Raw genomic sequence first — 24,549 nt, forward strand, 5'->3', positions numbered from 1 at the left:
CGGGTCAATAGGTGCAAATTTACAGTTTAACTGAAGGAAGCTCAGACAGCACATATGGCTTTCTAATTTGGAGCTATACACCCTCTGTGCACTCCAATACAGGCTCCGTTGGGTGCTGTATGTATGCGGGTATTCTCTCCTGGAAGCAATGCTTTGTTATATTTTCATACATATGGAATTCAATGCCATGATTTATTTTCTTCCTGGATACAACAGAAAATAACAGAAAAAAAAAGACTCCATATGCCACAGTATGAAATAAAAGGCATATAGAGGTTACAGTGGAGGCCTCATGCATCTCATGCAGCCCTGTTATACTGTAATACATGGCAAGTCTGTGCCCTGGGTCCCATACTTTGTCCTGCTAGGTTGCAATACAAAGGTAACACTATGCAACTCCATAAAACTACTAAGTAGACTGGCTGATGGCTGCCTCTTTATTATACCATACCATTGCTTTATAGCAAATGAAGAGCGTTGCTGAAATATGGAACTGATCCAGATCCAAACATATCCAGCAATCCAAGTAATCGACAAGGCCGTAGCAATATAGAGGTAGCAATCGCTTCCGGGCCCTGGTGCCACTTGGTGCCCAAAGTCAACTGTATAACAAATTAATTTTTATAATTGGTATATAGTAAGTGGGGGCTGATTTTATTTCTGATTTTGCATTATGACCCAGAATCTTTAAGGTACACTGTGATTTGACCATACTAAAGGGGTATTCCCATCTTAAAAAATGATGGTATACTATGAGGATATGCCACCACATAATGTTCGTTTGGGGGGTCTGACCTCTGGGACCCTCATTACTCCTGAGAATTAGGAGCTGCAACACTGATTCTGTGCTGTGACACCTACTCGAATTTTCTCTGTACCTCTGTCATACAGCTATGTAGTGTACTGGAGCCCACCCCATTCACTTCAAGTACCACTTAAGTGTATATTTTTTTTTAACATTTTACCATTTGTTAGCTATCTGTAATGTATGTTTAGTGAATGCATTAAAATAGCAGTTGCCACCTTTGGCCGTTTTCAGCGCTGCTCCAATCCTCTTCTGGATCATGGGATTACAGTTGTAACCTGCCAGCTTACAGCAGCATTTTTTCGGTGGTTGGAAAGTCACTCTCTTAGTGCAAATTTATGAAATTGTCATAGACTTACATTAGCAAAGAAACTACCCCTAATGGTCCATGGTGTGAGCTGGCATGGAAGAGCTGTGCCGCGGTCAAATGATGCAGGAGAAGCAATGGAGCAGCGCTGGAAACGGCAGAAGACAGCGACCAGTAAATGTTTTAATGAATACACTAAACATACATTTCTGTTAGCTTAACAGATCGAGTAATAAAAAAAATATCGTTGTGATACTATAAATGGAGCAGTGCTGTCCTGCCCCTGCACTGAGGGTGGTTGGGGTGCAAGTATCAGGAAAAGGTGTAAGAACTATAGAACTACTTAAGCACCATGGCCACTTCATTCTCAGAATCGACATACGTTCTAGAGGTTGATCAGAAAGTGATGGCATCTTTTAGTAATCCACTATCAGTTTGTCAGATGGGAATATGCCTTTAATGCATTGACTGCTACATTTCTACAAAGTAATAAGAGGGACTGAATTATTAATGAGGCTGCACAGCTACTTACATGGATCACTGCCCAGTCTGTATAATTCTTGATGTACAGTATAATAGCGCAATGAAATGCCAGATAAAATTAAAAAAAAAAATGAAATAATAAAAGAGAGCCACAACACAAATATACAATACAAAATGTAATCTTTATTCTTTTGGCTTGTTTGTAATGTAGTTAGCTGTAATTTTAGGTAATAGCATTTTCCTGCATGCAGTTCACAGTACACTACAAGTCATTATTCCTGGAAAGCAACGGATTCTACATTAAACGTCTGCATGTGTCCAAAACAGAACTGAAGTTGAACATGGTGTCATAAGCAAATTCATTTTTTTTCTTTGGAAAAAAAAAGAAAAAATGAAGAATGTGGATCCCACATATTGGCTAAAACATTCCAGTGCAGCATGAACAATAGAATGAGTAATTTAAACTCTAAAAAGGAAATGTAAACCAGGCCTATACAACTTGTGGCTTACCAGCGACTGATCCACTACAATCCTGAGAATGCCGTACCAGCCAGTTAACCGATGAAGCATGCTGGAAGGTGCAAACGTTAAAGCGTACAATAGGACATTTTGTTGGCTTAAAGGAAATCTTCATAAGTGTGGAAATCTATCTATGGCTAAGTTCACACAAGCGTGTCTAAGTTTCATCCAGAAAAAATGGATAAAACGATCATCTGAACAACCCAACTGAATAACCTTGGTCCGAGTGCTGTCTATTTTTTCCATGGGCAGCACTCGAACCAAAAATCCGGTCGTGTGAACATTGCCCTAGGAGTATATAACATTTCAGCAGGCATTCGTACACAAATATCTGCCCTTAGTTCTCACTGTATTACCGATTTAGTTGAACCTACTAACAATAGTTAATGTTTCGGTTTCAGAACTGCCAAAAACTGAGAAGGACAAGCCCTCGAAGTCTTAAAGGGTATAGCCATCATTGCAACCAATTTTTTGTATTATATAATTTAAAAAAAAACTACTTTGGCTATGTCTATAGCTTTTATGGGAAAAAAGATTTCCCCGTTTCCATGGTTACAGACTACAAACAGACCCAACGTAGTCGGATCCTACTATACTCCCTTTTAGCTGTTGACTACTGATTGCTGGAGTGTGTATATAAGCAAAAACTGAAGTAGAAGCCAGAGGTAGCATGACTAGAGGGTCAGACCGTGGAGATTTTATCTGTAGTCTGTGACGGTGGAGACACATGGGAGATGTAGACCCAAAATGTTAGGAAGTTTTTTATTGAACAAAGTAGATTTTTTTTAAGATGCTTGAAAGCTTTAAAAAATAGTTGTAATACAGAGTGGGCCATTTATATGGATAAATCTAAATTTAATAGAAATGGTTGGTTATATCAACTTCCTGTTTGTGGCACATTAGTATATGGGAGGGGGAAAACTTTTCAAGAAGGGTGGTGACCATGATGGCCATTTTGAAGTTGGCCATTTTGGATCCAACTTTATAAATGATGCACCCAGGTGTATCCATATAAATGGCCCACCCTGTAGTGTAATAGTGTATATTCTACCCTTTAAACGCTCACTAATAATATCACCACAAGGTCATAGAGTTCCTTAACCTGATATTTCAAAGAATGTAGATTACAAAATCCATTAGGCACTTTAGATATCACTCAAGAAAAGAGTTTTTATTGTGATCAATCGTAGACGTGCCTCTTGCCAATTGGTATATCGGTCTTCATTCGACCTCATGTAAGAGTGGTAGAAAAGGTGACATCAAGCAGCACTTAGGAAATCAGTAGCCTACAATTCCCTGTATGCCAACATTGCCCACAAAATGACCAACGCGCCTAACGTTTGCTGTTTAAGACAGTTGCCGGAAAGCAACAATATGTCTAAGCCTTATGTAAATGAATGGAAAATAAAATATATATATATATATTTAAACATAAATATATATACAGTATAATTTAACCCTTTCAGCTAGCCCTTCCTGAAATATCTTGCTGGTCAAGCATTTCTGGGGAATCTGTGTTAAAAAAGGTAAATCCCTGATGCAGGTATTTCTCACAGTTCCTGTAAAATGTTTTGCCCGGTGTTACATCTGTCATCAATATACATGTGGTTTCTCATTGTGCGAGCTGTGGTCCCAGATTTTACACATTAACTACCGCAATTAGCGGGGGTGCACCCAGAAAAAAAAAAAAAAGAAAAGAAAGCCAAAATTATAATAAAATAGCAAATTTACAACTCGCTGTCATTTTTTATTTGCAAAGGTCTCCAATTTAATAGTGCTAAAGCGTGGGCAAGTAACAAAAGTGACCACAACATTAATTAACCCCTGAAGTTTAGGTTTGTTTTTTGTTTTTTTTTTTAATCTCTTCTCTTATATACAAAATGCTGAAAATAAAAGCTAAATGAATATTTACAGTATTTATAGATTCTTATATTTTTTTTTTACCCTAAACACTCTGTATCCTTTAATGCAGTTTGCAACACATCCAATCAAATCTGGATTAATGTGAATATCAAAATAATGGCACAAAAAAAAACAAAAACAAACGGAAGAGTGAACGAAAAATAGCTGCAAACTATTCCTTAACCCTTTGAAGACTGCCGAGCAGAAGCAAAAGGGGTTAATAAAGAAATGAGGTCTATTGAAAGATTTGTCTTCCTGAACCATTGACATATGGCTTTCCATAATATACTGCTGGACAGTGGGGAAATAAAATATCATAAGCAGCCCTGGCAATACAAACATGCACCTGTGATAGCGTCCAAACTATTTATATTGGTACAGAATATTTCTATTTTTTTTTCCCAAAAGCTTGCAAACTACGTATATTGTGGTACATATTTGATGCAATAAATACTGTGCCTAAACCATTATTTTCTTGCTCAAACATCCACCAACGTAGTAAAGGAACTATTTACATACCATAACATAGGCATTTCCATTGGCTTGTACAATGTCAAGCTCGCTGACAAGCTGAAGACAGCCAAAATAATCATAACAATGCAGGAGAAAGCCTAAAAAAACCTGTAATTTTTGGGGTCAACCTGTGCTACCGGTTATAGAAGTTTGACATTGAAATTGATCATCAATGCCTCCTGGCATTGAGATCTAATCTCCGAATTCTCACTGATCTGTAAAAGGTTGTCACATAAAAAGTGAATCCATCTGTCCTGTGATGTGGGATTTTGAAGGGACAAAACAGGCACATATTTTTTTTTTCCGGATGTGACACGGCATGAACAATTAAGCACCCCAACAATAAGTGTCACTTGATAATGAATTTTTTTTTTTGTATCGCTATTTTTTTATTATTTTTTTTTCCCATGCATGACCTATGAGCCTGGCATGCTTTCATGCAATCAGTTTTCTTCATATATGTAATAGAGAAAGATATTGAAGAACACCTGGTCCTCATACCTTTAAAGTGGTAATTATCAGCTACATCCCAACATAAAACCCATTTACAAAAATAGTCGCATATAATCGTAGAGAACCTATGAATTCAAAAAAATGATGAATCCATAAACATAGAACTTGTAAACATATGGCAAATATGGCAGTTGAAATGCAAACAGTGGATACAAGTAGTTTACTAAAGTGTTCAACACACAAAAAAACAATAGGTTTTTGTATCCCACAAAATGGTCCCCATTCCGGACAGTCTGAGTAGTCATTTAGACTATCCCCTTCAGCAGTGTCAGCTGGGAAATTAACCCCTTTACTTCCGCAGGGACCGGCAAAGCATCCATGTGATGCCTTTGCGAGCCTCTATAGCAGTGAAGCGGTTAAAACAGTAACCTCCAGTCAAGGTTGTTGAGCAGTCTTCGGAATCCGATCCTGACAGGGGGTCACTGTCGAAATTGTAGGCACTGACCAAAAGTACATAATTTTAAGAACTGTCAGTTTGGCATAATTCTCTGAACGGAGTCCTGCTGACATCAAGAATGTTCACAGGCTGTAAACAGTTTGCCACGTTAAAAATTACTTTTTACGCTCCCTGATGTCTTTCCCCCTGTCTTCTTTCTCTATTTTGTCTTTTTCATGTTTTTCTTTGTCAGGTTTTGTAACACTGTCATAGGATGGGGGAGAAGTAGTGGAGGGAGTTATATCTACTTTATCTGTGGTGGAGTTTCCATTGAGTCGGTCACTCAGCATATCTTTCCGTGTTATTATACTATCTCCATCTTTTCCCTTCTCTTGATTGTACATAAAGGAAGCACGTTTTAAGGATTTCCTCAGAAGGTAACTCCGGTAAGCTCGTTGGATAATGACGGCAGACTGTTCCTCTTGTTTTCTACGTAATGTAGACGTGATTGGTTCGTAAGAGGCTTTGGAAGGGTTGGAGGCCATAAACCTTTCTTCCATCGGTTGTCTGAGATTATCCATTTCATCTCCTTCACCCAACACACGCTTTGTAAAGGCGAAAAGGACGTCAAGGCAGTGAATTCTGTCACCACTTACCATGGGAAGATCCATTGCAATAAGCTGTACATAATTTGGTTTTGGTATACGAAGAGGTGGATCCAGTGCATCTGCAAAGTCAGTTAATTTAACATATTGAATAAATTGTGTTGCACCCGGATCAAACTTTTCCCAAACTTCGTAGAACATCTCAAAGTCATCCTCCCCTAGAGGTTCTGCGCTTTCCTCGGTAGCAACACCAAAATTCTCCAAAATGACAGCAATGTACATATTTACCACCACTAAAAATGATATGATGATATAACTTACAAAAAAGAAAATCCCAACGGAGGGGTTACCACAATCACCTTTGACAGAACTTCCTGGATGTTCTGCTTTTGGGTCACAGTCTGGTGCTTTACTATTAAGAATTGGTGCTAACAGTCCATCCCACCCGGCGGAAGTTGTGATCATGAATAAACAAATCATGCTGTTGCCAAAAGTTTCAAAGTTGAACATGTCATCGATGCCACTTTCTTTCTTCACATAAGCAAAGTTGGACATTCCAAAAATGGCATAAATGAACATAACCAGGAAAAGCAATAAACCTATGTTGAACAATGCAGGAAGTGACATCATCAATGCAAAAAGCAAAGTACGAATCCCCTTTGCTCCCTTAATAAGACGTAGGATACGACCTATTCTGGCGAGTCTTATGACCCTGAACAGGGTGGGAGACACAAAATACTTCTCAATTATTTCAGCCAAAAACATTCCTGTGGGTAAAGAAGAAAAAGGAATGAGAATTTTCTATGAGCCAATTGGTTGTCATGCTTAGATATTTATTTCACTTCCAATTAGACAAACTGAAACTGACTTAAGCCCATCTGGATTTCTAGGTCATCACAAAGTCAGTTTTTCATCTTATATTTGAATGGATTTCAAAATGTTTCTATGTAAACTAGTAAAACTTTTCCTGAAACTGATCATGTTACATTTTACCTAAATTACCAATGTTTATATTATCCTCCCTGTTACTACACAATTTACAATGTTTATAAAATGGATACAGTACATTATAGATACATTTAGACATATGAGATTAGTACTCTATCACCTGTTAAAAGTCAAAAGGTAAAAGACTACCGTACTGGCCCTGCTTAAGAACAAGTGTAAAATAAACACTTTTGCAATTTACTACTTATTAAAATTTACAGTCATTCTGAAATATTAAGTTTACTCTATGCTCAAAACAGTGCTTACAAACTCAATAGAAAATAGCTTGTAAGCACAGCACATGTTCCGCTGTCTAGCAGTGGTCAGTCTCCAAGGCAAAAAGCTGTAACCAAAAGAAATATGCTAAAATCTGAAGAATGGCTAAAAATTGTAATAATCAGTAAATCGCTAAATTGCTTTCTTTCTAAGCACTATCCAACAATAATCATGTATAAAGGTCGGAACAACCTTTCAAGAGCAAACTAAACTGAATTACTGGAAAAGCAGTGATATTAAGGAATCCTTTGCTATGGGATGCCATGATGATAAATTTTTAGAAAGAGTGGTTTGGATGATTTGCTTCAAAGATTTCATACAAGTGAAAGTGACTAGAGATGGGCTGTTGAGGTTGGATTATTTTTGTCCCTAATATTGGGCAACTGGCTGTTGTCTCAGTGCTCAGTGATTATTTTCCCTCATCTGAATTAAAACTGTGGGATTACACATTCAATTTGATTGTTTTTTTGCTGCCTTAATGTAATGAACATATCTGGCATTTTATCTAATCTTAATCAGCCCACTTAGCTATTGAACTCCTTCAGGTGCATTTTTTATTACATATATTTTTTGCTAAAACAAGTAAATAAATAATGAGCTTGTTCTGATGACTGATGATAAACCTTATCTGTCCTGAATAATCTCAGCAGATTTATAGCTAGTTGAAAGTTTAACTTTTAATTAGATCATAGATAAGTTTAAAAAATAGTTCAGGGAAGAATATATAAGGGTTACAAACCCTGCCATCAGGGCAAGTCACCTGTTCTCTGTCTTTGTCACAGTGGACCAATCCCTATTACTACAGACCCTCTCATCTCTTGGCATCACAGACGTGGCCCTGTCTTGGATTGCATCATACCTAAAAGACCGGACATTCAGTGTTTCCCACTCGCACACCACCTCCTCACCGCGCCCCCTATCCGTCGGAGTCCCGCAAGGTTCAGTCCTAGGGCCCCTGCTCTTCTCCATTTACACCTTTGGCCTGTGACAGCTTATAGAATCTCACTGCTTTCAGTATCAGCTCCATGCTGATGACACACAGATCTACATCTCTGGACCAGATATCACCACCCTATTAATCAGGATCCCACGATGTCTGTCTGCTATTTCATCCTTCTTCTCCGCTAGATTTCTAAAACTTAATATGGACAAAACAGAATTCATCATCTTTCCCGCATCTCACGCGACCCCCCCAATGGATCTATCCATTAAACTAAATGGCTGCCCACTCTCCCCAGTCCCACAAGGTTGCTGCCTCGGTGTAATCCTTGACACTGATCTCTGTTATGATTGAGTCACCGTAGGAGGCAAAAATAGAAGTACTAGCTAAGTCCAGAAAACCAGAGAAGTTGGCAGCTGTCGGATTGCAGACCCCTGAACCTATCAACACAACTAGCAGTAGCCGTGGGGGGCTCCTATGATGTCCTAGGCCCCTCGATCACAGCCGGAGGACTACATAGCCTAAAGACAGAAAGGGAAATCTAAACTGCCCCAGAGCAGACTCCAAAGCAAAAGGCAGCCCCCCACATATAATGACGGTGAAGCAAGAAGAAAGAACAAAACACAGACAGAAAGATAGACTGAGCAAAGATGGGGCCCAAGCTAGCTTAGATAGGAAAGGACAGGAAGGCTGCTGTCTGCAATCCGTGAAAAACCCTATGAAAATAAGAGCCAACAAACTGACAGTAAAAAAGACCCTGAAGACGCTAGGCTTCAAAAAAGGCTATGTCAGTACTCAGGAATATTCTGAAGACAGAGCAACAGGCAAAAGGAGATTCAGCTCACCCCAGCAGGGAATGGCAGAATCCAGAAAAGCAAGGAAAACAAAACACTAATGCAAAAAGGCAAAGCAGAAATCTTAGCTTTAGATGAGCAGGACTCAGACTGGTTTCCTAGAAGTCCACAGAGAAATCACCCGCAGGCCAGAAGGGCGTCGGCAGCCTTATATCCAGTCATTAACTCCACACAGCCAGTCATCATCATTAGCCCCAAGTGTTTGACAATCAGGCTCACTACCTTTCTTCACCAGAAGAGGGAGTTCCTCGGGCCTCAGTAGTGAAGGGGAAAATGAACTCACAACAGATCTCTCTTTCAAACCACATATCCAGGCCCTTCCCACTTCCTGATGACTTCAACTCAAAAATATTTAATGGATCTGTACATTCCTCAACCAAGAATCTGCAAAAACCCTAGTCCATGCCCTCATCATCTCCCGCCTTGACTACTGCAACCTCCTGCTCTGTGGCCTCCCCTCTAACACTCTTGCACCCCTCCAATCTATTCTAAACTCTGCTGCCCGACTAATCCACCTGTCTCCCCGCTATTCCCTGTCATCTCCCCTCTGTCAATCCCTGCACTGGCTCCCCATTACCCAAAGACTCCAGTTCAAATCCCTAACCATGACATACAAAGCCATTCACAACCTGCGTCCTCCATACATCTGTGACCTTGTCTCCCCGTACTTACCTGGACGAAAACTCCAATCCTCACAAGATCTCCTTCTCTACTCCCCTCTTATCTCCTCTTCCCACAATCACATACAAGATTTCTCCAACGCATCCCCCCTACTCTGGAACTCTCCACCACAACATATTAGACTCTCGCCCACCATTGAAACTTTCAAAAAGAACCTGAAGACCTACCTCTTCCGACAAGCCTACAGCCTGCAGTAACCACCAATCGACCATGCCACTGCACGACCATCTCTACACTCTCCTATTGTATCCTCACTAGTGTTGAGCATTCCGATACCGCAAGTATCAGGTATCGGCCGATACTTGCTGTATCGGAATTCCGATACCGACTTCCGATATTTTTTCAATATCGGAAGTCGGCATCGGAATCGGAAGTTCAAAGTTGATTGACAGCCTGACGTCATCATGATGCGCGGTGTGTGCGCATCATGATGCGCCGTCATTTCGGGCCTTCCGGGGGTCTCTGCCGGCCTGCCGGGGGGCTGTGTGGACTGCCCGGGGTCTGTACCGGCCTGCCGGGGGGCTGTGCCGGCCTGCCGGTGGTCTGTGCACCCTGTGGGGGTCTGTACCGGCCTGCCGGGGGGCTGTGCTGATGTCCGGGGGTCTGTGCAAGCATCGTCCGATGGGACTACAAGTCCCATCTGGCGATGCCTGCTACCATGACAGTGATTGACACATTAGCCAATGATGGGACAGTAGTAGTCCCATCATCCGGCTAATGTGTTGTTAAAAAAAAAAAAAAAATACTACATACATACTACATGCATGCTACATACATACTACATGCTACATACATACCACATACATACTACATACATACTACATACATACTACATACATACCACATACATACCACATACATACTACATACATACTACATACATACTACATACATACCACATACATACCACATACATACTACATACATACTACATACATAACACATATATACTACATGCATGCTACATACATACTACATGCTACATATATACTACATACATACTACATACATACATACTACATATATACTACATGCATGCTACATACATACTACATGCTACATACATACTACATATATACTACATGCATACTACATACATACTACATGCATGCTACATACATACATGCTACATACATACCACATACATACTACATATATACTACATGCATGCAACATGCATACTACATATATACTACATGCTACATACATACTACATATATACTACATACATACTGCATGCTACATACATACTACATGCTACATACATACCACATGCATGCTACATACATACTACATGCTACATACATACTACATATATACTACATGCATGCTACATACATACTACATGCTACATACATACTACATATATACTACATACATACTACATACATACTACATGCTATATACATACCACATACATACTACATACATACTACATGCTACATACATACTACATATATACTACATGCATGCTACATACATACTGCATGCTACATGCATGCTACATACATACTACATACATACTACATGCTACATACATACCACATATATACTACATACATACTACATACAATACATTCATACAATACATACATAGACATACAGTACATATAACATAGAGTAACATACTTACCAATACTTGTCACATTGTTCCCCGAAGCCATTGTCTTTTACGGAATAAATATTAACATAACAAACCACAAAAATACTCACCCACGATCCGAAGCAGTCCACGAGTGTGTCCCACGACGATCTTGGGTAGAGAACTGCAGCATCAGCTGTTGCTGCCGTTCTCTACGGGCTGCAGGAATCCAATGACGGAAGATAGGTATCCTTCCGCACTGTATTCCTCCGCCACTTAAAAAAAAAAAAGTCCCTAGTCTCACTTTATGCCATTGCTGTGTGGGAATTTCCCACGCAGCAATGGCATAAAGTGAGACTAGGGACTTTTTTTTTTTTAAGTGGCGGAGGAATACAGTGCGGAAGGATACCTATCTTCCGTCATTGGATTCCTGCAGCCCGTAGAGAACGGCAGCAACAGCTGATGCTGCAGTTCTCTACCCAAGATCGTCGTGGGACACACTCGTGGACTGCTTCGGATCGTGGGTGAGTATTTTTGTGGTTTGCTATGTTAATATTTATTCCGTAAAAGACAATGGCTTCGGGGAACAATGTGACAAGTATTGGTAAGTATGTTACTCTATGTTATATGTACTGTATGTCTATGTATGTATTGTATGAATGTATTGTATGTAGTATGTATGTAGTATATATGTGGTATGTATGTAGCATGTAGTATGTATGTAGTATGTATGTAGCATGCATGTAGCATGCAGTATGTATGTAGCATGCATGTAGTATATATGTAGTATGTATGTAGCATGTAGTATGTATGTAGTATGTATGTGGTATGTATGTAGCATGTAGTATGTATGTAGCATGCATGTAGTATGTATGTAGTATGTATGTAGTATATATGTAGTATGTATGTAGCATGTAGTATGTATGTAGTATGTATGTAGCATATATGTAGTATGTATGTAGCATGTAGTATATATGTAGTATATATGTAGCATGTAGTATGTATGTAGTATGTATGTGTTATGTATGTGGTATGTATGTAGCATGCAGTATGTATGTAGTATATATGTAGTATGTATGTAGCATGTAGTATATATGTAGTATGCATGTTGCATGCATGTAGTATATATGTAGTATGTATGTTGCATGTAGTATATATGTAGTATGTATGTTGCATGTAGTATATATGTAGTATGCATGTTGCATGCATGTAGTATATATGTAGTATGTATGTTGCATGTAGTATATATGTAGTATGAATGTAGCATGTATGTAGTATGTAGTATGAATGTAGCATGTATGTAGTATGCATGTTGTATGTATGTAGCATGTAATTTTTTTTTTTTTTTTACATTCAACACATTAGCCGGATGATGGGACTACTACTGTCCCATCATTGGCTAATGTGTCAATCACTGTCATGGTAGCAGGCATCGCCCGATGGGACTTGTAGTCCCATCGGACGATGCCTGCACAGACCCCCGAAGCCTGCACAGCCCCCCGGCAGGCCGGCACAGCCCCCCGGAGCCTGCACAGCCCCCCGGCAGGCCGGCACAGCCCCCCGGCAGGCCGGCACAGCCCACCGGAGCCTGCACAGCCCCCCGGCAGGCCGGCACAGACCACCGGAGCCTGCACAGACCCCCTGGCAGGCCGGCACAGCCCCCCGAAAGGCCCGTACAGACCCCAGAGAGGCTGTACAAGGGAAAAACAGGATTTTTCTTATTCCGATACCGGAAGTCCCATAGACTTGAATGGGACTTCCGGTATCGGAATCGGCGATACCGATACTTTTTTTTAAGATCGGCCGATCCATTCCGATCCGATACTTTGAAGTATCGGACGGTATCGCTCAACTCTAATCCTCACCCATCCCTTGTAGATTGTGAGCCCTTGTGGGCAGGATCCTGTCTAATCCTGTATCAGTCGTGACTTGTACTGTTTAAGAATACTGTACTTGTTTTTATTATGTATACCCCTCTTCACATGTAAAGCGCCATGGAATAAATGGCGATATAATAATAAATAATAATAATAAAAGTCAGAATTATGCAACACTCTAGCCAAAATGCATGCATTTGAAGAGGATCTGTCAACAGGTCAAAAACAGTTTTCCTTCTATTGTATTTCCATAATTCCCCTTCATATTCCTTTGTTTTTTTTAACTCCACCATGCATTTCCTGAGACACTTAGTGCTAATTTGTATTGTCTTTAACAAGAGTGCATGACTCACATGATTCTCTGGGGCGTCTTTATGCTGCTCTGCATTATCACCCTGTGTCAAGGCATGCCTTGTTAAAGAGCAACAAAAGTAATTCTAAATGAAAAGGTCCTTATTGCTGGAACTGTATCGTGGATATAAAAAACAAAACAAAACAAAATGGAATACTCAGGGAAACAGCGAGAAAAAAATCAAGGCAAAATCTGAACTCTTTTGACTTAGTGAAAGGTCCTGTTTAAAGTGGTTGTTTGGGACTTTAACAGTGATGGCCTTGGCATAGAATCAATGTCTGATCGGTGAAGGTGCGATACCCGACACCACTACCGATGAGCTGTTCCGGTTCCAATAGCGGCCAGAACTGCTCAGTTGTGGAGCTGTTCAGCTCTATCAATGGAAAAGTGGCCACAACTGGGTACCATATATCTGCCCCCAATTCAAAACAGTAGGGAGCGGATGTGCAGTACCTGGACACAGCCACTATTCCATCGACAGAGCTGTGCAGCTCCGCAATTGAGTAGTTCTGGCTGATACCGGAAACAGATGATTGATGGCAGTGCCGGGCAACAAACCCTCACCAATTGGTGACTTATTCTAAGTATAGGCTAGCAATGTTAAAATCCATGACAAACCCTTTAGGTACAAAAAACTTGCACCTGAATGTGACCAATATTAAATACCTTTCACTCTGTCTAATTATATAGTATATACCTATTAAAATGTTTTGTCATTTTTATAATTCTTCAAGAGGTAAAAGTAGCTTTCTGAAGTCCTAAATACAAGCTTATATCTACAAGACATACCTACCTACAATAGAAAGAATGACAACCACAAAGTCAAATATATTCCATCCCATTGTGAAGTAATAATGCCGCAGAGAAATAAGCTTGAGCACGCATTCTCCAGTAAAAAGAACAATGAAGACTGCATTAATCCAGTACAAGCTGTTCTCCATATCTTGACTTTGGTCATCAGTTTCAATCATCATCGTTACCATGTTTAGGCAGATAAGAACCATGATGGTGATGTCAAATGGTTGTAGCGATACAAAGTCAAAGACTGCACCTTGAAATTTGTTCTGAAATAAGCAAAACATTGTAGAATGATTATCAGCGATGGAAAGAATATACTGTAACGTTCTGACTTTCTATGTTTACAATGGTGGAAACTGCACCTGAGGTCTTGGAACAGGCTTTTGTGGTTTTTTTGATCCTAACTTTTTCATGGCATTGTAATATTTCTTTTGTTCCTCTGTCATGAAGATATCCTGACCTCCGAATTATAGGAAACAAAATCAAACATGGTTATGACAAAATAAGTCCTTTGTAGTTTGATGAGTTAACTATGTAGCTTGCAATACTTGTTACAATGTCATCTCTCAGCTCTCACTCCACATTCCAACATGGGTAATCCATTAAAAGGATCTGCCAATTCTTTCTGACACATTTGTTTTAATAAATGTTTGCATTCCTCACAAAATAACAATACGGGAGCATTTATTCTTAGAACTCTACAATGAGTCGTTCTTCTCACATTCCTCCTGGAAATGACAACTAGGAGTTAACAAGTGGGGGTGAATCCCTAACACTGATTGGACTTTAACAGTATAAAAACACTCCCTTTTAAGAAGTGAAACACCCAGTTCTCAATTTATTCAAAAACATTTTGGAGGAAAATCAAAGGAGTAGCACAATGCAGAAATTCAAAGCTAAGCAATTTTCAAAATAGTTTTTACCAAAAATATTCTACGATTTTTGTGCTGTTGCAGAGCGTCTGTTAGTAGGAAGGAGTGGACCCGTGGAGGTTCGGGTTCTGGTACCCAACCCGAACTTTATTCCAAAGGTGCCAGAACTATACCCGAACATTAAAGAGGATCCGAACCCTGTTGAAAAGAATGGAGACCCGAACTTTTGAGCTGGAAAATTCTCTCTCTTCTCAGAACTCCAAACATTGTGACAAACTTCTGTTATGAACCCCAAACTTTTAAGTTCGGGTTCGATCATCTCTATCTATCTGTTAGTCATTGATCTAGCAGAGTACTTTGCAAATCCATCAAAGACTAACTCTGGTTACAGGAAATTCTCATATGATGTATGTCTAAAATTCCCATGACCAAGCCTACACTAAAACAGAGAAATGTTGTTGGCATTGCATCAACGCTACTGAAAATTGTTGCTGACTACACTTTTCAATGATACTGTATGCAGAAAAGGTATTTTTTTAATGGATGTCAATGGCATACTGTATGTTTGGTAGGAGTATTTGAAAAGTCTGAATGCAGTGTAAACATAGGCTTGATTGGAGGGGTTTATGATGATATTTGGTAGCCCAAAAGCCCCTAAAACATTTGGACAGTAATTAGTTATGCTATGGTCAGTCATATTCTATGTGTAGGATATACAATTTATTTCCCCATAATATGCTGTTTTTGCCTATTAAAAATCTTTCATATATTTTAAGTCATCCATTCAAAGCATTTTTAAAACTTGGACTAAGTGTATGGTTTTTGGAAATAATAGCCTCATTAAAGGGAAGAGGGTGTGAAGTATATTCATGTAAGGGAAAAAGTAGGAGAAACAGAAATTTAGAACCGGTGGAGTTCAATAAGAATAACAGGTTAAGTATGAAATACTTATCTTCTTTTTCTGTTGATTAAAATTATCAATGATGACACCAATGAAGAGGTTGAGTGTAAAGAAGGCTCCAAAGATGATAAAAACAACAAAGTAAAGGTACATGTACAGATTGTCTTCATACAATGGTTGCTCTTCCACCTGAAAAAGCAAATAAAGGAAAAAGTGAAAACTGAACACATGATGTAATAGCTGGAAAGCGTTATGAGGAAGCCCCCGCAGTCACAACAGAGGTCATATGGATCCTTCTCCGGCTCATGCAATCTTCTGCTTTGTGTAAAGTGGAGGAGGGCATTTTTGGAGCAAATCAAATTACAAATTGTTCCGTTTCGCTAATTTTCTAAAATGTGACACAAACTTGATTTACATTGAATCAGTTTTCTCATTGTTACAACTTGTATTTGGCTAGGGTAAATATGAGTGTACTATTTTGCTATTTCACCATCTTAAACACACACATATACACTAAGTCCATCCACCCATAGGACCCCATTTAAAAAAACAACTATACTAAGCTCAGGGGCGGGCTATTAATTTTCCCAAGGGGCCACATGAGAGACAGTGACTGTTGCTGAGAGCCAAACCAATAGGTTGAAATTAATTCTGCTCAATATTAAAATTAATTGTATAACTTAGCAATGAGCAGAATTAAGTATGCTGATATCCCCCTATATACTTTAAGAATCCACACACAGCCCCCTATATACAGTATGAGCTCCCACATTGCAGCCATATATACAATATGAAAAATCACATAGCCTCCTATATACAATTTGAGCCCCCACATAGCCCCTATATACAATATGAACCCTCACAGACTACTGTATAAAGTATGAATTACCACAAAGGCCACATACATTCAGTATGATCCCCATATAGCTTCCTGTATACAGTTTGAGCCCCACACAGCCTCCTACATTCAGAATGAGCCCTCACATAGCCTCTTATATTCAGCCTGAGCCCCCACAGAGCCTTCTACATTCAGGATGTCCACCCACATAGCTTCCTATATACAGTATGAGCCCCCCACACAGCCTCCATATATACTCTGTGAGAACCACATAGCCTAAATATTTACACACGTGTTTCTCTGCTCCTTGTTGCTACATGTTTTCTCACAGTAGTGCTGCCTTCAGTCTGAATCTACAATGAGCACATTACAATAAGAACAAAAAAACCCATTGTATCAACACATGTGTGGAAACTTTTGACCAGTACTGTATGTTAAAGGATTTTATCTTTTTTGCTTCTGAAGGAATTCTTCTGAAATTCCTCTGCTTCCCGACTCCTCGTGTGCTGGGGCTGGTGCGTTCCTGATGATTGACATTTCAGACTGGCAGCATTGCTGCACCGCTAGCTCTAACTGTACTCTCGTGGTGCAAATCTGTGTGCTTAGGCAATGCAGCATATCGAAGAAGCACATGGGCAGTTAAGCTGGCTGGTGTTAAGTCTGTGGCTGGCGCCCCCCCGCATGGTCCCCCTCCTCCATCCATGCGGGGACTCCGATGTACTCACCACCCTCCCTAGTGGTCCTCTTCCTTCCTCAGTGCACGCTGCACTGTCTACTGGTGGCATGTGCTCACCTACTCTTAAAGGGGCAGTGCACACATATGGCAATGCCCCCAGCTAACAGCCGGGAGGAATTTAGTTAACTGTACACCTGTAAGATGTCTCCCAGCCAATAGTTGGGAGGCATCTTGTATAAAAGGCACCCTCTACAATAGGAAGGAGCCTGAGCAACCCCCTATAGTTTAATTTTAGTGGTGTTGGTGTGTGCAACTGTATGTTGCCAGGTCCATTGTCCTTAGCCTGTTAAAGTTATTCCCGTATCCTGTGTTCCCGTTAGTCTAGTTTAGATTGTTTGTGTTCCTGTGACAACTTTAGCGGTATTCTAATCCTGAAACCGCATCTACAGTACCTATACCCAAATCCGTGGTACTGGTGTGGTCAGTGTCCTGAACCTGGATGCCGGGTCCTGGTGCAGACAGCTTCAGAACTGTGTCTCATTACTGTGTATGTGAACAATAACCTAACTACTTGATCCAAGTTGCCCATACTGTTCATCAGTCTCCATATCCTGCCAGTCAATGACCTCGGTCACATTTACCCATGTCAGCTAACCCGACCCTGGGATCGACAGCTGTATTACCAGAATCTGCCTAGGAGTGGTGCCTGGCGGCTACCTGTGGCACAGTCTGTTTCCACCATCAGGAGCTCCAATAAACACCAGGTCTGCTTGATCTGTTTGCAATTTAAAAATGTGCTTCTTATGTCCCGAATGAATGGCTTGGGAATAGGTTCAAAAACAATACATCATATTCACCTAATCTCACCTTTCCCTAGTTCTGCAGCTCCCCACCAGTCCTCCGCTCTCTCCCAAAGTCACCTGCTCCAGTCTTCTTTTTACTATTGGCTGGACAGCACCAGAAATGGCAGCAAAGAATGAAGAGAATCAAGGCCATGTGAATCTACCAAATGGTAACTCAATGGCAGCCATTTTGCTGGATTTGCTCAAATATAATCCTCCAAAATTTGGATTTGCTAGATTATGCAAATTTTGGCAAAATCCAACTCAATTATTTTGAATTAGAATTAGTTTGCGCATCCTTAAAATATATGAATTTATGCATCCAAGGTTAGTAAAAAAAAAACCTCACCTTTCGTGAATCAACTGCCGCATACATAATGTCCATCCAGCCTTTAAATGTTGCCTGTAAAATTGATGTTGTGAATTAAGATATAATACTTTTAAAAAAAAAGATCTAAATCCAAACGGTGAGTTAAGCGTCACCACATTAATGGACTACAGGCTTTTTTTTTTTTAATAAAATGTAAGTAAAAAAATTGCACAAAGTAATAAAAAGAGGTCTGTATGTAGTAGGCTTTACAGATATAAAAAATAGTACACCTGAAAACAGACTGATCAGAGTGGTCCAAGTGCTAGCATGCCCACTAACCATAAAGAACAAACAAACAATATCTAGATAAAGTACAAATATGATAAAGTATAATTGATTACATGCTCAATTTTTTTATGCAAATTGCCTCTTCAGAGAGAAAGAGGACTAGAACTCTGTAGTGCCACCTGTTGGAAGCAGCGATACTGCAAGTCACTATCAACACTTTAACGAGCCTTGCAATTAGACTTAGGATAAAAGCCAAATCAGAATCTCAATTTACAGACACGGTGTTTGGGGTATCAGTGCAAAGTATGAAATCTGATTTGGCTAGGTGAGAGGCTCTGGACTAACGTCTAAGGGGTAATGTTTCTCCTTGTGGAGAGTGGCGTACCAACCCTGGCATGCCAATGTAAGGAGGCTTATTCGCTGTGCAATGCTCCTATGGGAAATTAAATATGCAAATTCCCTCTTTGGAGAGGAAGAGGACTAGAACTCTATATCGCCACCTACTGGAAGCATGCATTGCTCAATAATTTTTAGCATTAAAAAGGGAACTCCTATGACGTTCATATGTTCTGATGTTTTATATGAAAAGGGGTTATGCAAAGCAAAAAAAAAAAGGGCGACTTACCACTTGAAGCAAAGAAAGGTAGCCAAAGCCAACATTGTCAAAGTTCACTTTGACAGTTTTCCATCTTGCAGATTCGTTTTGGGCTATAAGTGTGAGACAGTCTGTCATATTATTAACTACATCAATCGAAAAGTATTCCTCTGTAGTGACATTTATGCAGTAGCCATATTTGCCGGAAAACATGTTGACTCCCATAATGCTGAAAATTAGCCAAAAAATTAGACAAACCAGCAGCACGTTCATGATGGAAGGAATGGCGCCTATAAGGGCATTTACAACCACCTGGTATAGAATTGAGAGGGGAAATAGATATTAGTATGAGTTTCCATTATTTAAGTTAAAATGATAGTAGGACAGAAAAAGTAAGTGAAAAAAATATTCAAAAAATAAATAAATAAATAAAAATAAAATTACAAGGTATGATGAAATGAAACCCAAGCAATGTGCATGCAAATAAATATTTACACCTAAATCATTCATAGAAGAATGTAGAGAATTTGTAAAAGAGCTAAAAAAATATTTTTGATAAAATAATCATTATTCATACGGATAATGTTTTTTTTAGAGGAAAACAGATCACAAAATGAAAAAAAATTACCTTATTAAAAACAGATTTGAAAACTTAAAAAAAAATCAAATAATGGATGAAAAAATGTTAACACATATGCAAATATATTTGAAAACAAAGTATACAAATGAAATAAAGTAATGAAGTAAATAAATATATATTGTGCTTTTAAATACAGCATTATAAGACACATGATATGATTGACAGAAAATTCTGGAGATGGAATAATAGGTTAAGAAATTAGAGAAACATGCAAGTGATAAAATGTTAGGTCATCAAACTTCCTAGTGCAAGCAAATTTGTAACATAATCCAATTGCAAACCACTAAAACTAGTAGCCACTAATGATGGATTGGAAGCTAGGTAGGCAGCCATGATATATTCACGAAGATTATTATTCCATTCTGTGCATGGAAACATTCTTAGCAAAGAGAACCATTTTCATTTGGTGACTTATTTCACCGAACTACATTTCAAACTTCAGTCATCAACCATTTTGTCTAAATTTCATTTCAAAATTCTATGCAAACATATTTGATTCTTTTCATTTCCCTTTGTGTTTTGAAATTCGAATTTTGGAATTATTAAAAAATGTATTCGGTTTACATGAATTCAAATCAAGAGTAACAAAGTTGATCTAAGCAATTATATTAGCTATGAAACTTTATAGGTTAAAAGGGTTTTCCAAAGCCGTAATACTGATGGTTTATCTTTGGATAAGCCATAAATATCAAAATTGGACGAGGTCTTCCAACTTTTGGTATTGAAGTGAATAGGACGATGCTGCAGGACTTCTCTATGAGGGCTCATACTCACATGTGAGAAACTCAGACGAGTCTCACACATTAGTATCCGGCATTGCCACCGGCACTAGGATTCAGGCATTCAGCTGGATGTATTTCTATACAGCTGAGCACTCTGGTCCCGAGAGCTGGAGGTATTGATGTGTGAGACTCGTCCGAGTTTCTCGCATGTGAGTATGAGCCCTAAGGCAAATTTTGAATTTGCCTGCTCATGCAGATTTTTACAGGAAATTCAATTGGCAAGGAAGATGTTTGTCAAAAATTGAATGCCCTTTATTTTCCTCCAGGGTCCCTCCAAACCCCATATCATAATAAATAAAAGATGTTAAAAAAATTTTAAAAATCTTTATACTCACCTTACTGCTCACCTCTCCAGAAACTCCACTCCTCAACATCACTCATCCGGTCCTCATCAAATTTTCTTATCACTGACGCATGAGCTGAAATCTCTGCACCTCTCACATGAGGCTGGGACTTCTAGTTCTACTCAAGAACATAGAAGGTTGCGAAATCTAAACGTCACGGTGTGCGCCGGCAGGACTTTGTGGCAATCAGAAGATACAACGAGGACAGGATGAGTGATGGAGAGGAGCAGAGGGACCAGAGAAGTGAGCAATGAGGTGAATACAAGTATTTTTTTTTCATTTTATACCATTTGCTGGCCTTTAATGCTTCAGAAAAATAGTATTAAGTGGCCACCACTCTGCTGAATCTGCGCGGAAAGTGAATTAGAAAAAAAACACACATTTTGGCAAATGGCAGCTTATGTAAAATTCAAGTAGGATACAATTCCTCTTGAACATGTTCTCTCATCTCTATGCAGGACCCAAGCATAAAAAATGAAAAGGCTGCAGTGGTCCAATGATCAAACTGATTAGTGGGCATGGTTGTATTATGCGATGGACCCACGTAGCATTTCCACTGCAGATCTCCTGCAGCACCAGATATAATTGCAAAGAATGAGAGGAGCAGTGGCACATCTGATACTCTGAATTGGACAGAGTGAAATTCGCATCTGCATATACTGACATGCTGCAAACCGGTAGCGCCTGTCAATTACACTTTGGATTTATTTTGTAGCAAAAGCATGAGATTTTTTTAAATTTCACGCACTATGCTGGCATTGTAAAATATGCCTTTTTTTTTGCTAGTGGACACTTAGTTGAAAATCCATGGCGTTAGTGCATGGTGGAAAATTAGCCTTATTCTGAAAGGCCATCAATATTGTTAGAATGGAAAACCCTTTTAACCTATGTCGAGGATTGTGACGCCATCATAGTGTGTCCATGTGCAGTATTTCCATATTAGAGTTTAATACTATTTACAGGAATTATGTAAAATACTTACAGTGTCTCGCGATATGTATTTTATAGAGAGGAAATCACAGAATTCCATGCTGGCATACTGCATATAAAACCATCAGTCTTAAGCTAAACGGAATATAACAAAGCCCAGAATTCAAACAAAACAATTCACAAAATAATTTCAGTTTAAATAGGTCCTATGTTTATAAGGGGGAAAAAAATATTCTTTTTTCCTTCAACTCAGTAGATGCTATTGACTGAACTGAAAAAAAACATGCAGTACTTAAAATGTGATCATGTGCTTGGTCAGAGATATAAAAAATAAGTTGATTAATCTTATTTTTTAATTCTTTTTTATATTTCAGTAATCATATTAAGTTTATTTACATTACCAATACACTTAATCCACCTTTGTGCATAACCTTGCACTTTAACCCCTTTACTGCAGCTATTCCAGTTTTACACATTTCTGACCAGGTAAAATTTTTCAAATCAAACTTTATCTTCTAATAACTATAATTTCTCTATATAACCAAGTGATTCTGTTTCTTTAATGACAACTTGTACTGTATGTTAATTTAGGACACTATGAGTTGCTTTGTTTAAAATAATATCTGAAATTTGTTGAAAATTTGTAAAAATTTTCAAATTTTCATTTTTTTTTATTTTTATGGCACTACAACAGATAGTCAAATCACATAAAATATTTAATAAGAAATGTCTACTACATGTCTAGCCTACATCAGCATCAATTCTGAAACATCCTTCTATTTTTGTAGGATGTTAGGAAGCTTTAAAGTTTAGCAGCATTATTTTTTCAAATTTTTTAAGACAACATTTCCCAAACCAATTTTTTAAGAACAACTTTATATTTGAAGTGACTTTGAGGGGCTGGTATGTTATAAAACCCCTAACAAGACCCCAATTTTAAAAACTTCACCCCTCAATAAATTAAAAACTGCATTTAGGAAGTTTGTTAACCTTATAGGTGCTTCACAAAAATTACGGTAAGACAAAGTAAAATGACAAAATGAAAAATTTAATTTTGTTCCATTAAAATGTTGCATTAGCCTCAATTTTTTTCATTTTTTGCAAGGGGTAAAAGGAGAAAAAGGACAATGCAATTTGTTAAACAATTTCTCCTGAATGCAGCAATATGCCATATGTAATCAGACACTACAGTTTTGGCATCCGACAGGGTTCGGTAGAGAAGGTTCGCTATTTCTCTTTTTGAGCACAAATTTGAATGGATTAGATTGTGGTTGCCATGATGCATTTGCATGGCTCCTGAAGTGCCAAAATAACAGAAACCCTCAACAAGTGAACCCATTTTGAAAACTACACCCTGTAAGAAATCTAGGAAGTGATGCAGTGAGCACTTTGAACCTACAGGTGCTTTACAGACTTGTATACCATTTGACCCCAAAAATGAAAGATTAATTTTCTTTTAATTACATGTTATTTTATCCCACTTTTTTTATTTGAACAAGGGTTAATAAGATAAAATAGACCCTACAATTTCTCCTAAAGTTGACAATAACTCAGATATAGTTGGAAACTATTGTTTGAAGATACAGAAGGGCTCAGAAGGGAAGGACCGCTATTTGACTTTAGGAGCACAATTTGGATGGAATAAATTGTGGACACCATGTTGCTTTAGTAAAGCTCTCAAGGTACAAAAACAGCAGAAACCCTTTAAAAGGGGCTCCATTTAACAAAACATACCCCTTATTGAATTCATCTAGGGATTTAGGGAGCATTTTTGAACCCACAGGTGTTTCACAGCATTTTATACCATTGGGACATGAAAAAAAATAATAATTTTTTACACTAAAATGTTGCTTTATCCCTAACATTTTTATTTTTTGAAAGGAGTCACAGTAAAAAATAGATACCATAATGTGATACACAATGTCTCTAAAATTTGACAACAAACCATATGTGGTCAGAAACTACTGTTTGGGCACAGGTCAGGGCTCTTTTAGAGCAAAAATTTGGCTGAAATTGATTGTGGGCATTATGTTGCATTTACAGGGTCCCCAAGGTTCCAAAACAACAGATATTCTACACCCTCCCAAGGAATTCATCTATGGGTGTTGTGAGCATTTTGGACCCAGAAGTGCTTCACAGAACTGTATGGCATTATTACACT

At 38.8% G+C, this 24,549-nt stretch overlaps 1 protein-coding gene across 3 annotated transcripts in view; it reads right to left on the reverse strand.

Moving 5' to 3' along the window:
* Positions 1 to 1,758: 1,758 nt before the first annotated feature.
* LOC141049367 (sodium channel protein type 2 subunit alpha-like) overlaps positions 1,759 to 24,549 on the reverse strand; it is a 262,445-nt gene continuing 239,654 nt past the window's right edge. For all 3 annotated transcript variants that reach the window (XM_073545763.1, XM_073545762.1, XM_073545761.1), the window contains 6 exons: positions 19,723 to 20,004; positions 18,849 to 18,902; positions 16,195 to 16,332; positions 14,733 to 14,837; positions 14,366 to 14,636; positions 1,759 to 6,790 (listed from right to left, as the gene is read on the reverse strand). In XM_073545763.1, coding sequence (XP_073401864.1) covers positions 5,595 to 6,790; positions 14,366 to 14,636; positions 14,733 to 14,837; positions 16,195 to 16,332; positions 18,849 to 18,902; positions 19,723 to 20,004 — 2,046 coding nt within the window. In that variant the 3' untranslated portion in view covers positions 1,759 to 5,594. The remainder of the gene's footprint in view (positions 6,791 to 14,365; positions 14,637 to 14,732; positions 14,838 to 16,194; positions 16,333 to 18,848; positions 18,903 to 19,722; positions 20,005 to 24,549) is intronic.

Source organism: Dendrobates tinctorius, unplaced genomic scaffold, assembly GCF_039654945.1.
Source record: "Dendrobates tinctorius isolate UK_male_01 unplaced genomic scaffold, ASM3965494v1 ptg000143l, whole genome shotgun sequence".
NCBI classification, from domain to species: domain Eukaryota; kingdom Metazoa; phylum Chordata; class Amphibia; order Anura; family Dendrobatidae; genus Dendrobates; species Dendrobates tinctorius.